At 52.1% G+C, this 14384-nt stretch overlaps 2 protein-coding genes across 2 annotated transcripts; both read left to right on the forward strand.

Moving 5' to 3' along the window:
- The first annotated feature begins 1449 nt into the window (after positions 1–1449).
- LOC105820865 (metallothionein-1E) lies at positions 1450–2878 on the forward strand. The gene is made up of 3 exons (XM_012657436.1): positions 1450–1561; positions 2062–2127; positions 2657–2878. Exons 1-3 carry the CDS (start codon positions 1534–1536, stop codon positions 2746–2748), a joined length of 186 nt encoding a protein of 61 aa, XP_012512890.1. The 5' UTR covers positions 1450–1533; the 3' UTR covers positions 2749–2878.
- A 4195-nt stretch (positions 2879–7073) lies between these two features.
- On the forward strand, positions 7074–8767 carry LOC105820863 (metallothionein-2A). Its single transcript, XM_012657434.1, has 3 exons — positions 7074–7194; positions 7753–7818; positions 8539–8767. Exons 1-3 carry the CDS (start codon positions 7167–7169, stop codon positions 8628–8630), a joined length of 186 nt encoding a protein of 61 aa, XP_012512888.1. The 5' UTR covers positions 7074–7166; the 3' UTR covers positions 8631–8767.
- The last annotated feature ends 5617 nt before the right edge of the window (positions 8768–14384 follow it).

Genomic DNA, 14384 nt, shown 5'->3' on the forward strand with positions numbered 1-14384 from the left:
CTGAAAATGAAAATCAGTCTCATTCCATACATAGAAAATAGCCAAAAAATTCTATGTGTGTGCATATATGTATGTATAGCTCTTGTCACTGCCCCCGGATGGCTAGTGGCTCACTATTGCTCTGGGAGGCCGAGGCGGGCGGATAGTTTGAGCTCAGGAGTTCAAGACCAGCCTGAGCAAGAGCGAGACCCTGTCTTTACTAAAAATAGAAAGAAATTGGCCAAACAACTAAAAAATAGAAAAAATTAGCCAGGCATGGTGGCGCATGTCTGTAGTCCCAGCTACCTGGGAGGCTGAGGCAGGAGGATTGCTTGAGCCCAGGAGTTTGAGGTTGCTGTGAGCTAGGCCGACGTCACAGCGCTCTAGCCCAGGCAAGAGAGTGAGACTCTGTCTCAAAAAAATAAACAATAAAATAAAATAAAATATTTCCAGCAAGAGAAAAGTGTTGACGACATACCTCAGCCAATGGAAGCGTTTACCTTGGACGCCTCTTTTCCTTGAGGGGCTTACTGGATTCAAATTAGTGTACAACTTTTTAGCTCTGTGACATAGAACTAATTGGTTGCTTGACCGCTCTTTGTTGTACTTGTTCATAAACAGTATTTCCCTGTAGGATTGTTGTGAGGGTTCAAAGGACAAAAGTGATTTAAAAAGGGACCAGCACAGCACAATCCAAATGTTATGCAACAGTCAGGACTATCGAAGAGAAATACCCACTTGTCTTGCGTGTTTATTTAATGCAGAGTCTGCATATCACCTAAAGTGATCCCTCTTTTGGGAGCATCCCAAATTTTCAAAACGGCCATCATGGAGTGGGGTGTCTGGCTAGGCCGTGGAGAGATCATGGAGAATTATATGCAAAGCAGGACCCGGACAAATGTGCCCATACGTCCCTGAAGGCGTGGAGACTGGAAAGAAGAGAGAGGCAGACCCGTGTGTTTGCCGCGTTGCTGTGCGCAGGAGCAACAAGTCCGGGGGACCCATGTGTGGGGAGGGACAGGCAATGTCGAGGGGTCGGGAGAAGCAAGTCACATACAGCCACAGCCTGTCCTCTGCGCACAACTCGCTTGCGACGCTAACCCGTTGGCGCCAACGCAGGACATGAGCACGAGGCCGGGGTTGCACACGGGCCCCGGGACAGGCTAAGCGGACGACAATGGCGTGGGTTGGTGGTGGAGAGACAGCCAGGATCCCGGGATTCCCGGAACGCCCAAGATCGCGGGTGGCAGGGAACCTCGGGGAAATTGGGAAAGGCTGGCAGGACAGCAGGGACTCGGTGTACAGCTAGGCGCACAGTCCCTCCCACGCCAGCGGGCGCCAAAGGGTTGGATCTGGGATCTTGCGCCCGGCCCTCCCGCTGCGCACAGCCCGGCCCAGGACCGCGGGGCGGGTGCAAAGGGGGCGGGGCCTCGGCGCCCGGGGCCTCCCCGGACTATAAAGGGGACCGCGGGCTCCTGGGCTCCACCGCGCCTTCCACCTCCACTAAGCCTGAACGCCTCTCGCTTGGGAAGTGCAGCCTCACCTCGGCTCGAAATGGACCCCAACTGCTCCTGCGCCACTGGTAAGGGACGCCGACTTTCTCGTCCTTAGAGCACCCATTTCCCGGCTACAGGCAGGACAGATGGTCCTGGGAGCGGAGGTCTCAATTTGAGTTCTGGCTGAAGTGGATTCCTTTAGTATGTAGTTCTAGTGCTTTCCCTCTTGCCAAGCGCCTTCAGCACCCCTGAGAGCATTGCCGTTCTCCCAGTGCTTCGCGTTTCACAGACGAGAGGACTCAGGCTTGTACCGTCCTGCTCCATATCAAGTGGTCCGGGACTGCTAGGCTGAGCCCCAGTACTCTGTCCAGCATTCGAGTTGTCTTGGCTGATTGGGAGACAGGGGATATTGCCTTTTCAGGATTAAGAACATAACGGCCGTCCTAGCCTGTGGGGACAGAGTGAGGTTACACTTCATTGTGCTGTGAGTGGGACAGGAGCAGCCAGGTCTAGCCTTGTGCTCACCTGGAGCATTTGTTGACCAGCTATCACGTTATTGCCCACTGCCTTTCTCTTTTCCCTACAGGTGGCTCCTGCGCCTGCGCTGGCGCTTGCACATGCAAAGAGTGCAAATGCACGTCCTGCAAGAAGAGTGAGTGTGGGGCCTTCCCTGGGAAGCTGGGGGCTGGGCTGAGTCAGAGGAGGGGACCCAGAGCTCAGCAGACAGGAGCATGCCACTGACCAGCTTCCCCGCATCCCCTTCCCCTAGAACTGATTCAGGAAAAACATCAGACATGGTTGATTTGCAGCCTTCATTCTTAGAATAGGGAAACTGAGGCCAAGAGAGTGCACCAGCCTGCCAAGCACAGACTGATACTTGAGGACTTTCCTCACTCAAGTGTGTGGTTCTGGGAGGCTGGCTTTCCATTGCCCACCTAGGCCCTGTCACTGAGTTTCCAGTCTCATGCCCTGTCCTGGGCTCAGGCAGGGCTGGACATCTTTTGCATAGGAAGATCCTCCCCCATCCCAGAGATCCACCAGTTGTCTCCTGATAGAGTATGCCATCCTGAACTAAAGGCCATGGAGGGCTGGGGACAGATCTTGTGCCAGGCCTGCCATTGGGGTAGGGAGGTGTCTGGTCAGGTCTGCTCTGACCTCTCACTGTCCCCTTTCTTCCCCAGGCTGCTGCTCCTGCTGCCCCGTGGGCTGTGCCAAGTGTGCCCAGGGCTGCATCTGCAAAGGGGCATCGAGCAAGTGCAGCTGCTGCGCCTGACGGCGGGAGAGCCCTGCTCCTCGATGTAAATAGAAAAACGTGTACAAACCTGGATTTCTTTCATACCGCCCTGACCCATTTCTTATGTTTCTTTTTATTATGAAAAATGTGAACAATAAAAAAAAAAGTTATTGTCCTGACTCTGGCTCTTGTGTCCTTTGTATGCCTGGGAAATAAGGGACCCCATGCCTAATGGAACTGGGATGGAGGATTGCATTGAGAGTCTAGAGACCTGGGTGGCGGGACCGTGTCTTGTCATCTTAGACCCTGAGTGTCTTAAGCCAAATCAGGGTACCTGTCTCAGGTTACTTTTTCAGCTAAATTGTGAGAGAATTATGCCGTATGAAATAAGGTCATGGGAATCTGTCACAGACCTACATTGGGTAAGACAAAATGAATTACTATGAAAGAAATAAACACCAAATCCATTTTTACACACAACAGCAAAATTTCAATAAATACATAAAAAATAAAATAATGAAATATACCAAAGAATTGCAAACACTACACATTTGATCCAGGGTGTGCACTGCAGACCGGAAACAGTTTGCAGACTGGCCCCAGTGTGTGGATCACACGCCTTCAACAGCACCAACCTGGACATCCCCACAAGGAATCATCAGTTTTCGCTTGCCCAGTGTCACTGATGGGACTCTTGCTACCCCTGAGAGCTCCCTGTTGTGATTTTCTCCTGAATATTGGAAGCTTCTCCCGAAGTCAGGCTGAAATCTGCCCCTCCTTCAAATTCCAGCCCCGGTTACTTCAATCCAGTGGGGTGACCAGAGATGTGGAGGGAATTGGCCAGCAATGTTCCTGCAAGGTGGCGTGTAGACAGGAACTGGTTCTAGATGAAGTACTCTCGGCTATGCAGAGGTGCGTAGGCACAGATCGTGCAGTTTCTAAGGTGTGTGGTGTTCACTAGGAAAGAGAAAGGCCCTGGGCAACTTGCAATTAACAGCAACACTTAGTGCCTCTGGCTCTTTGCTGTAGGAATTGCTATTTGATGTTCAAAGGGGAAGATGAGTCACTTGGCCCAGGCGTCAGGACCACGCTTGCCTGCAGGTGTTCTCTGCAAAGACAGTTTCAGAAGGTAGCTGGGCCAAGAGCATGGGATTTGGTGCCAGCCAGTCCTGGCTCACAGCCCACTACACCACCTACTGGCCATGTGGCTGCCATCCGCTCAACCTCTCTGAGTCCCTAGTTTTTCATTTTTAGAAAGGAGATTAAATCACTAGGTAGGGATTAAATATAATAGTGGCCTGTTACCTGGCTAGGGCTTAATAACAGTGGTGTTATAGTTGTTCAGTCCACATGAACCTTCTGGAGAGAGAATCCCATCAGGTCCCATCATGCTCCTTGGGAAAGGCCCATCTGCAGGGAAGCATTACTCTGGATTGGAAGTTGGAGATGGGACTGGCATCTTCCTGATCTGCTTTCAAGGGCCTGTAGACGAGCTCTTGCACAAAACCCTGCAGGATAACACACTGCCCCAGCATTTGGACAGAGAAAATGTCTTTCCTCCCCTTTAAGTCGTTTGCTCTTCACACAAACCAGAGAGACATATCAAGGTGCAGAGGCTGGTGAGAGTGTGCCACTTCCAGAGGGGTTAAGACCTTCCCAAGCTCACACAGCTCGGAAGTACAGGTATGAATGAACCTGTGCTACAACTGTCCTGGTGCCACGGCCACTGTAGCAGATCGTGGTGTCACTGGATGCTAAGATCTCCCTTCCGTGGTCAGAGCTGGGAGGGCCCTTGGTTAGTTAGCCCAATTGTGCCCCTCGCTTGACAGCTGGGAAACCGAAGCCCAGAGAGATCACAGAGCTGTACAGACGGATCTGACTGCCAGCTCGGTGCTCTTCCCATTCCGCCTCTGTGGCAGAATTCAGCGTCCTCGACCTTAAAATGAAAGTGACACATGATCGTGGTTGAGGGCGAGATGCCTCGGTCAGACTACATGTGTATATATATCCCAGCGGTGTCACTTGTACCTGGGTGACCTAACTTCTCTGTGTTTCAATCTCCTCTATGATAAAAGGGATATAATGTAGTCATCAGCTGCATAAGGAAATTTTGGTCAACAATGAAGCCCCCATATATAACATTGGTCCCATAAGGTTATAACATGGTATTTTTACTGTTCCTTTTCTCTGTTTAGATAAACAAACACCTACCATTGTGCTACCATCGCCTACAGTAACATGCAGTACAGGTTTGTAGCCCAGGAGCAAGAGGCCACATTGTATAGCATAGGCATGTAGTAAGTTACACCACCGAGGTTTGTGTGAGTACGCTCTGTGATGTTTGAACAATGACAAACTTGCCTAACAACACTTTCTCATACAACATCCCATCATTAATCAATGTATAACTGTCATAGAGTGTGACTCACAGAAATAAATGATTTAATGCATGCAAAGAACTTAGAACAGTGCTTCTCGATGACAAGAGGGCTATAATATTAGCTATTATGTTGTTATTATTAATATTATTCATAGCTGCTGTGGCCTAAGTGCTGTGTCCCTCCAAAATCCACATGTTGAAACCTAATTCCCAATGTGTTGCTATTAAGAGGTGGGGCATTGGGAGGTGCCTAGATTAAGAGGGTGAAGCCCTCGTGAGTGGGATTAGTGCCCTGATAAAAGAGGCCTGAGGGAGCTAGTTCACCCCTCCCATCATGTGAAGACCCAGCAAGAGGGGCATATCTACGAGGAACGCTGCCCTCACACGGCACCAAATATGTTGGTGCCTTGACCTTGGACTTCTATGCTTGAAGACATGTGCAATAAATTTCCGTCGTTCATAAATTATTCCATCTAAAGTATGTTGTTATAACAGCCTACGTGGCCTGAGACAATAGCACAGTTAACATTTTTACCCCAGACAAATCAGTCATGCCTGGTGTGTCTTGCTGTGTGTCCTATGTCTTTCTCATCAGCCACATCAACATGTGACCTGTGACCCAAAGAGGGTCCTGCCTCTTCTCACAAAATAGGCACTGACACCAGAAATATGAAGCCATGAGCAAGACTGTCTCTGTCCTCACAACAGGTACAGAAGGATACCCGCCATTTCTGCTACCACCTGCACTGGTATGTTAGCTAATGTTTTTTTAAAAATGATTCATATTTACTTAGATATATTTATATAAAAAGCAAACTTGTTACCACTACTGAGAAGAGAATCAATTTTATTTCCAAACATAGAAGGTAGACATAAAATTATATATATGTGTACACCTGTATTCCTCCCTTCAGCATCACTTTTTCTGCTCCCAGGATTGACCTAGATGTTCGCTATTGTTTTAAAGATTTCAAGCAGTAGAGAGGTGTGGAAGACGTACCCAAGCTAAAGGGAAGCTTCATCATTGACCTCTTTCCCTTGGGAAGCCGACAGAATTCAGATCCTGCAGTACCTCTAGTCCTCTGACCCTGGGCTAGTGACTTAAATTCCTTGTATTGTAGTTGTCCGATTAGTAAAACGGGTTCATAAATAGTATTTCCCTTTAGGGTTGTTGTGAGGGTTCAAAGATGGAACGTGGTTAAACAGGGCCTAGCAGACTAGACGTTACAGACAGGAATAGGAATATCGAAGGGAAAATAACCACCTTTCTTGCTTTCCCATTTAATGCAGGGTTTGTATATCACCTAAATGATGCCTCTGCTGAGGGCATCCTACTATTTTGAAATTGTCGTGCTGTAGTGGGTGGGCGGGCCAGGCTATGGGGACACCCTGTAGAGTATTATGCAAAGGACGACCCAGACCCAGATGTGCCCACCCATCCCCCTCCGGCATGGAGAATGGAAGGGAGGGAGGCAGAGCCCTGTGTCCCCCTGTTGCTGTGTGCAGAAGGAACGTGGCCAAAGGTCTGAGTTGGGGCCAGGGACAGGCAGTGTGAGAGATGCAAAGGTCACATCCACGGCTTCTGTTCTGCACCCAGCTCCCTCGCTGCGCTCCTCGCTGTCATCGATCTAGGGACGTGAGCACGAGGCTGGGGTTGCACACGGAGTCCGGGAAAGGCCAAGGACAACGGTGGGGGTTGAAGGTGGGAACACCATTACTACCAGGGGCCGGGGCGGCAGGCAATCTCGGGGAAATTAGGAAGGGCCGGCTGGACAGCAGGGACGCGGTTTATTTGCTGGAGCACAGCCCCTCCCGCGGGAGCGGACGCCAGCCGGGAGGTCCCCACGGTGCACACTGAGCCAAGACCTTGGGGATGCTGCGCCCGGCCCGCCTGCTGCGCACGGCCGGGCCCAGGACCGCGGCGGGGCGGGTGCAAGGGGGCGGGGCCTCTGCGCACGGGGCCTTCCCGGACTATAAAGGGAACCTCCGGCTCCTGGGCTCCACCGCGCCTTCCCCCTGCCCCACCGACCCTTCGCCTCTCGCTTGGGAACTGCAGCCTCCCTCATCTCGGCTCGAAATGGACCCCAACTGCTCCTGCGCCCCAGGTAAGGGACGCCGGGCTCTGCTCTTTGTGATGCCCATTTTCCAGCTGCAGAACACACTGTCTCTGGGTTTCAGGAGGTCCCATTTTTAGTTCTGAACTGAAGTGGACCCCTTTACTTCATCCAGCGCTTTCTTCCTGGCCAGGCTAGGAGAGCATTTCCATCCTGCCTACGTGCCTCTCAAGAGCGGAGAGGACCGAGGCTCCAGGCTGACCTGCTCCGCATCGCCCACTTGGTCCGGGAGCTGCCATCTGGGCCCCAGTTCGCTGTCCAGGCTCTGAGCAGGCAGGATGGACGGAAGGCAGGGGACATCGCCGCTTCAGTCTTCCTGGGCTGTGTCTGCAGCCTGGGCCCTTCCCTGTGGGGCGAAAACAGGAGGGCACTTGGTCTTCACAGCATGAAAGGAGAGAAGATGGGGCTTCTCTTCCTCTGCCCTGAGTGGCAGAGGAGCTCTGAGGGCTGGCGCTGCGCAGAGGAGGGGGCACTGGAGAGTTGTTGCCCGACTGCTGTGCCTTGTGCCTCTCACTCAGTGCTCACTGCCTGTCATTGTCTTCCTTGCAGGTGGCTCCTGCGCCTGTGCTGGAGCCTGCAAATGCAAAGACTGCAAATGCACGTCCTGCAAGAAGAGTGAGTGTGGGGCCTTCCCTGGGAAGCTGGGGGCTGGGCTGGGTCAGAGGAGGGGACCCAGAGCTCAGCAGGCAGGGGCAAGCCAATGACCAGCTTCCCTACATCCCCTCCCCTCAGCACCTGATTCAGAATCAAAGCTCAAAGAGCCATAGAAATGGATGCGTTCCAGCCTCTCGTTTTAGAACTGGGAAACTGAGGCCCAGAGAGGCCATCAGCTAATGTCAGGGACTAAGCCAGAACTTGAACCTCGGTCTCCTGATTCCTGATGCAGCCTTCTTAATCCTCGTGGGTCCTCGAGCAGTTAGTGCACATGATTTGGGGACCACACATGGTTTCTGACCACATGTCAGAAGCATGCAGCTGTTTCCTGTTCAGGCAGCCCAGCGTTTCCCTGGCCCTCTCTGGAACTGCTTCATCAGAGGTTTGCCCTTGTCTGTTTCTTAAAGAGTTTCCTTACTTTGGCATATGGTTCTGGGAGACTGGCCTTCCTTTGTCCCCGAAGACCACTGCCTCTCCAGTCTTCTGCCCTGTCCTTTGCTCAGCTTTTGCATGGGAAGACCGTCACCCTAAAGATCCAGCAGCTGTCTCTGGATGGAGCATGCCATCCTGAACTAAGGGTCCTCCAGGGCTGGGGGCAGAGCTGGTGCCAGGCCTGCAGTTGAGGCAAGAGGTGCCTGGTCAAGTCCCCTCTGACCTCTCCCTCCCCCCTTTCTTCCCCAGGCTGCTGCTCCTGCTGCCCCGTGGGCTGTGCCAAGTGTGCCCAGGGCTGCGTCTGCAAAGGGGCATCGAACAAGTGCAGCTGCTGTGCCTGATGCCAGGAGGGCCCTGCTCCAAGATGTAAATAGAGCCACCTGTGCAAACCTGGATGTTCTTTTCATACTGCCCTGACCCGTTTGCTACATTCCTTTTTCTATGAAACATATGAATGACAATAAACTCATCTAGACTATTCTGGCTCCTAGTGCCTAGTTTGGTGTGGGGTACATGGCACTTGGATCTAGCTGGGTTGTAGAGGAACCAGGTTGAAGGAGGCTGGGGAGGGGGGATAACAGAAGTGGGGGTCGGGTGCAAGGCGTCCTGCAGTCCTGCCTGGCCTCACCTCTCCTTTGTGAGCTATGGCAGAGGGTTTACTCTGCCACCTTCTAGAAACAGTTAATCGGTGGTCCCTGTCCCTTTCGAGTATCTGTGTCACACTCAACAGCCACCTATGGTGCACCTACTGCATACATAGTTAGGCATGGAGTTCTTGGTGCTCAGGGGAACACGGAGTTCACAGACTGCTGGGGGGAGACAGATAATTATGGAACAGGAAGTCTCATAAAAATGAAATACAGCTGTGATCGAGATGTACCTGTGTACCCGGTGAACCTGAATGATGAGCCTTTTCCACTGAGACCTGGGAGCTGCGTTCCTGCCAGAGAGCGTGGCTTGGCAGAGGCCTGGAGTGGGCAAGAGCTTGCTGTGTGCTCAGGGAACAGAAAGAAGGCCAGTGCGTGCTCATGTGTGAGGGGAGAAGCCTGTGTTCCCTTTGGAGAGGGGAGGGCAGAGACCTCGTGCCTCATCCGCCTGACGGACTCCCATCCTGGCTGCACTGCTGAATCCTTGGAGAAAAAAATGCTCAAGCCAGCATCCCCCTTCCCCCTCTTTCAGCACCCATTCTGAATTTTTTAGGTCTAAGATGGGCCCAGGGAACCTACATTTTTAATAAGTACCTAAATTTGCCACTCACTGAAGCAGTCACATGGAATCATTTGGTGAAATAGAATGGATTCTGCCATTTCCTCTCTGGTCTGAAGACCAGGAACTATTTTCTACCCCAGTTGGTATTTGGAGCAACTCCCCAACATGTGGCTGCCTGTACTGGTGGCCGAGGGAACCCGGAGGTGTCCAGCTCCTGTCTGGCTGTGGAGGGAGAGGCAGGCAGTCCTCACCACCCAGGGTGTTGCAAGAGTCCTCGTGTAGACCAAACAGGGCTCGGAGGGCAGGTCCGAGCCTCCACAGGGGCTCACGCTATGGGAACACCACCCCAGTGTGGGGGGCTGGTGTCCAAGCTGCTGTTTCCTGGGTTGGGGGGAGAGTCTGGCAGAGACTTTGCAGGGCATGAGCTGGGGTGTGATGGGGTCACTACTCTACTTGTCTTAGATTTGGTCTAGAAGCCCTGGTGCCAAAGTCACAAACACACCCAGCCGTTTGCTCTTTCACAACTCTGTTTGGAGAAATTGCAGCTGCCAAACCTCTCAGGGGACGGGTACACGATGTTTTCACCAGGCCCTGACAAACACGATCATTCGACTTGCAGCTTTTTATTTTCCAAGTCGCGTGTGAGGTGGCATCCTTGTTCCATCCCTCACCCCGGCCCTGAGCCCCATCTTCCATGGGGCGTGGGGTGGGTGTGACCACGGTGGACATCTGTTGGAGAGATTAATTTATAGTAATTGAAAAAATATTGACGTGGCTGTTATTGGAACGCCTTGTTTAATTCCAGAAGTTCCAGTGCCAAGGGCACGATCGGGAAACAGTTTGCTAAAGCAGTTAAGACGGTCAGCTCTGGAGCCAGGCCGCTTGGCTAGAGCCACGGTTCCACTACTTAGGCCAGTTATGTGGCCTCTCTGTGCCTCACATTTCTCATCTGTGACGTGAGGACAATAATGGTGCCTGCCCACGGGGTTGTTGTGAGGTCGAATGTGTCTAGCATGGTCCCAGGCACACATCGAGTGCTCAGTACGTGCTACCCTCCTCTGGGCCAGGTGCAGTGCCTAACAATCAGTAGGTGATCCATAAATGCTCTCTGCTTAATTCAATGAGCACTTATTGGACCCCATACTGTATGTACATCATTGTGCTGGGCATAGAGAGGGACAATAATATAAAAATAAGAGCCAACCCCTTTGCTGGACTTACTCAAGTCCCTGTTGAGTTCAGGGAGCAATTATTTACCATTTCAGGATGGAGGGTGGAGGGCAGTCTGGAAAATACCCAACACGCCCACACATAGGCTGTCTCCCATCAATACAGGCCATGTGTGTCTCTTCCTTGTACTCTGGAAGAATTGAACCACTCTAGAGATGAGTTCAGCTTACAGGGTTGGAAGGAGGAAGGGAAAGGGTCAGGCATGACGGTGGAAGCCCTGGGTGGGTGGGGGGAAGAACAAGGAGGTACCAAAGGCATTGGAGGCCTCTCAGCAGGTGTGGCTGAGCAAGTCTGCTCAGAGGCCCCCGAGGAGTGGAGGTGGGGAGAGAATCTGAATCACACACGTGTATGTGCCCTGGGATGCTCACCTGGCTCCACCCCTGGCATCACCATACTTGCTGAGCTGCCCTTCCAGGGTGATCCCTGGGGCCGCCCCTGGCTGGCTGAAGGCTCATATCCACCTCCTGTCCCAGACAAAGCCATGAAGTCAGCAAGCCCGGCCTGGGTTCCCCCTATGCCCCTCTACCATTCCCAGCCCCTTCTGGATCCTCCCCATCCCCTGCAGACCCCAGCAGCGGTTTGGCCCCGCAACTCCTCTATTTAGCAGGGAGTGGGGACTTGGGGCATGCTGTAAGGGTGGAATGGTATTTCGCCTCTCAGGGCTCCTCTGAGCCTCTGCCTCTGCCTGGACAGACTCGGTGATTCTCGAGTTCTCAAGGGAGGAAGCTGAGGCGAGGCTGGAAGCTGGTGCTGCCAGCGAGGCCTGGGTAACAGGAAGGACTCGACGGGTGAGTCCCCTGGGGATTCCAGACGTGACCTTGCAAGGCTGGGGGATGGATCTGGGCCCCATCAGCAGCCCCCCTGGCCTGCCCTGTATATCATTTCCATCCTGGGGGTGATGGTACCCCACAAAACCCAAGCTGGGCTAAGCCAGAACCTATACCAGTAGATCAGTGATCTTGTATCTCCCAACCCTGGAGAGTTTGCCAGTGTCAATGGAAAAGAACCCAAACTCTGTAAAATAGTATAAAGAGGTTTATTCTGAGCCGAATGTGTGTAACCATGGCCTGGAGAGCCACGCCCAAGAAGTCTTGAGCAAGTGGTTCCTCTGTGGTTAGGTTAGACTTTGGTTTTATACATTTTAGGGAGACAGGAATTGCACATAAAATCATACATCAAGACATGGAAGGCTTACATTGGTTTGGTCCAAAAAAGCAAGACTCAAAGCGGGGGCTTACAGGTTATAGGTGGGTTTAAAGATTCTTTGATTTGTAATTGGTCAAAGAAATGAAGCTTTGTCTAAAGGCTTGGCATGTTTTAAGATAAAGATGTCTGTTCATCAGAGGTGAGCCACACCGTGATCTGTTAAGTAAATTGACGGCCTGTGGGTATGGTTTGAGCTTTGTCTTGCATAACTCGAAAAGGGAGGGGGCATACTAGGCGAGTCACACCTCCCTTCTCCTCATGGCCGGCAACTCAGCTTGAAGGTTTTTCTGGGGTCCCCTTGGCCAAGAAGGGGTCCATTTGGTCAGCTGGAGGGCTTAAGATTTTACTTCAGTTCACAGCAACTTAAATGGTCCTCCAGACAGAGAGGGCAATGCTTTATCCAGAGAAGTGACTCTCTGGGGGTGGACTGAGGCTGGGATGGGCATTTGTTAAGTTCGATGTCTGGTATCCCTTCCCCCCAACTTCCTTTTGGGGAATTCCCTCTGCTCCCATCTTAGGAGGGGAGAGCCAGGGATCTGATTCCAGCTATAACAGCAGGTGAGGCAGGCCCTTGCTCTCCAGGGAGCCTCAGCCAATCGGATGTTCTCTCTGGAACTCTGAGACATGGGGTAGAATTCGTATCAAAAGACACTCTTCACGGGCACAGCCTGCAGACTCTGTGTCCCAACCCCATGGCATTTACTTGGTTCCTGCCCTGTTGCCAAGACTGGTCCCACAGCTCCCCACCTTGTACCCTTATAGCAAATGACCCTTCGCTTAATTTTATTGCTTGCAACCCAAGAGTCTGGACACATATCCCTTTGAGTGGGAAGATGTTGGTGCAGGGAGGGGGCTTCCTCCACCTCAACATAGGACCACCCACTGTGACCAAGCCCATCCTCACCAGTTCCCTAGGGTCTCAGGCTCTGAGAGCAGAACTGGTGGGGTGACTGCATATCACCTCCCATCCCAGGGCTACATTCCTTCTTGCCTGGGCCTGCGAGACACACCCTTGGGTGAGGTTCTCTTTGAGCAGCTTGGTGTTTCCTGCCCTTGGGGCCTGCCACTCTCAGGCCTGGGAAAACTCACTTTCCTGGCAGGGATTCAAAGTCTGCACAGTCAGAAATGTCTCCTCAGAGTCTTATGGGTCACATGGGGTAGGGTCCCTGGTACAGATGAAAAAGCCAAGGCAAAATCCCCAAGGCAAGCTCCCCCAGGAGGAAAGAGCCCAAAGAGGGCACATGTGCAGGGCCCTTGGCACCCTGTTCTCCCCTCACAGCACACCCACCCCAGTGTGGGCCCTCGCCTCTCCTGGAGGAGAGGACAGGGTAAGAACAGGCCTGGAGATGGGAGAGAGAGTCTTGTTTCATCACTTCCCAGATAATAGGGAGCCACAGATGGTTAAGGGGGAAGGGAACAATGCGATTGGAGCTATTTATTTATTCATTCATTCCTGGCTACTTCCACTGTGCTGGGCCTGTGTCAAGGACTGATTAATAATGATGAATAAGACGGTCCTTGCCCTCCAGGGGGTCTTCAGTCCATGGCGTGAAGGTCGGGGGAGTCGAGTACACAAATAAGTTCAACATAGGGTGAAAGAAGGCGGTGTGGCGTCAAGCCAGCTCCCATCACCTCCCACCACACCCACTGCCACCAAGTCCGAGTCACCGTCTGCTTCTCCTAGATGACTGCCCCAGTTTCCAACCTGGCCTGCCCACTCTGCCCTCGTCCCCTGAAGCCTGTTCTGAGCCCAGCAGCCAGAGGGATCTTCTGCTCAAAACCCTCCATTGGTCCCCGTCACACTCCAGGTCAAAGGCAGAGCCCTCGACATGGCCCTCGGGGCCGTAATGGAGCCTGTGCATCCACATTCTCTCTGGGTACATCAGAATCTTTAATTTCTGCCAACCAGATGGGCACAAAATGGTATCCCATTGTGACCTTAATTTGCATTTTCTTGATCACCAATGATGTGGAACAACTCTTCATTTGTTTATTACCACATGTATTCCCTTTTCTGAGAAATGCTTGCCTATATCTTATGCTGGCTTTTAAAAATTAACTAAAGTCCATGCTCTATTCGGATTTCCTTAGTCTTTACCTAATGCCCCATTTCTGCTCTAGGATCCCGTCCAAAATACCATGTCACATCTAGTCTTGTGTCTCCATAGGCTCCTCTGGGCAGTGACAGTTTCATCAGACCTTCCTTCTTTTGATGACCTTGGCGGTTCTGAGGAGTACAGGTCAGGTACATTGTGGGGGACCCCTCTACTGGAATTTGTCTGATGTTTTTCTCATTCTCACACTGGGGTTATGGGTTTCTGGGAGGAAGACTACAGGGCCTTCCTCATCACATGGTATCAATGGCGTAACACTATCAACATGACTTATCCCCGTTGACATTGACCTTGATCGCCTGGCTGAGGAAGTGTCTGTCAGGTGTCTTCACGGTG

The sequence above is a fragment of the Propithecus coquereli genome, unplaced genomic scaffold (genome assembly GCF_000956105.1).
Source record: "Propithecus coquereli isolate 6110/MARCELLA unplaced genomic scaffold, Pcoq_1.0 Scaffold540, whole genome shotgun sequence".
In the NCBI taxonomy this organism is placed as follows: Eukaryota; Metazoa; Chordata; class Mammalia; order Primates; family Indriidae; genus Propithecus; species Propithecus coquereli.

Excerpts from the sequence above, each read along its gene's own strand:
- LOC105820863 (XM_012657434.1), top strand. The coding sequence starts at position 7,167 with ATGGACCCCAACTGCTCCTGCGCCCCAG. Across the intron at positions 7,195-7,752 it reads CAACTGCTCCTGCGCCCCAG|GTGGCTCCTGCGCCTGTGCT; the intron begins GTAAGGGACGCC and ends TCTTCCTTGCAG. Across the intron at positions 7,819-8,538 it reads ATGCACGTCCTGCAAGAAGA|GCTGCTGCTCCTGCTGCCCC; the intron begins GTGAGTGTGGGG and ends TTTCTTCCCCAG.
- LOC105820865 (XM_012657436.1), top strand. The coding sequence starts at position 1,534 with ATGGACCCCAACTGCTCCTGCGCCACTG. Across the intron at positions 1,562-2,061 it reads CAACTGCTCCTGCGCCACTG|GTGGCTCCTGCGCCTGCGCT; the intron begins GTAAGGGACGCC and ends TTTTCCCTACAG. Across the intron at positions 2,128-2,656 it reads ATGCACGTCCTGCAAGAAGA|GCTGCTGCTCCTGCTGCCCC; the intron begins GTGAGTGTGGGG and ends TTTCTTCCCCAG.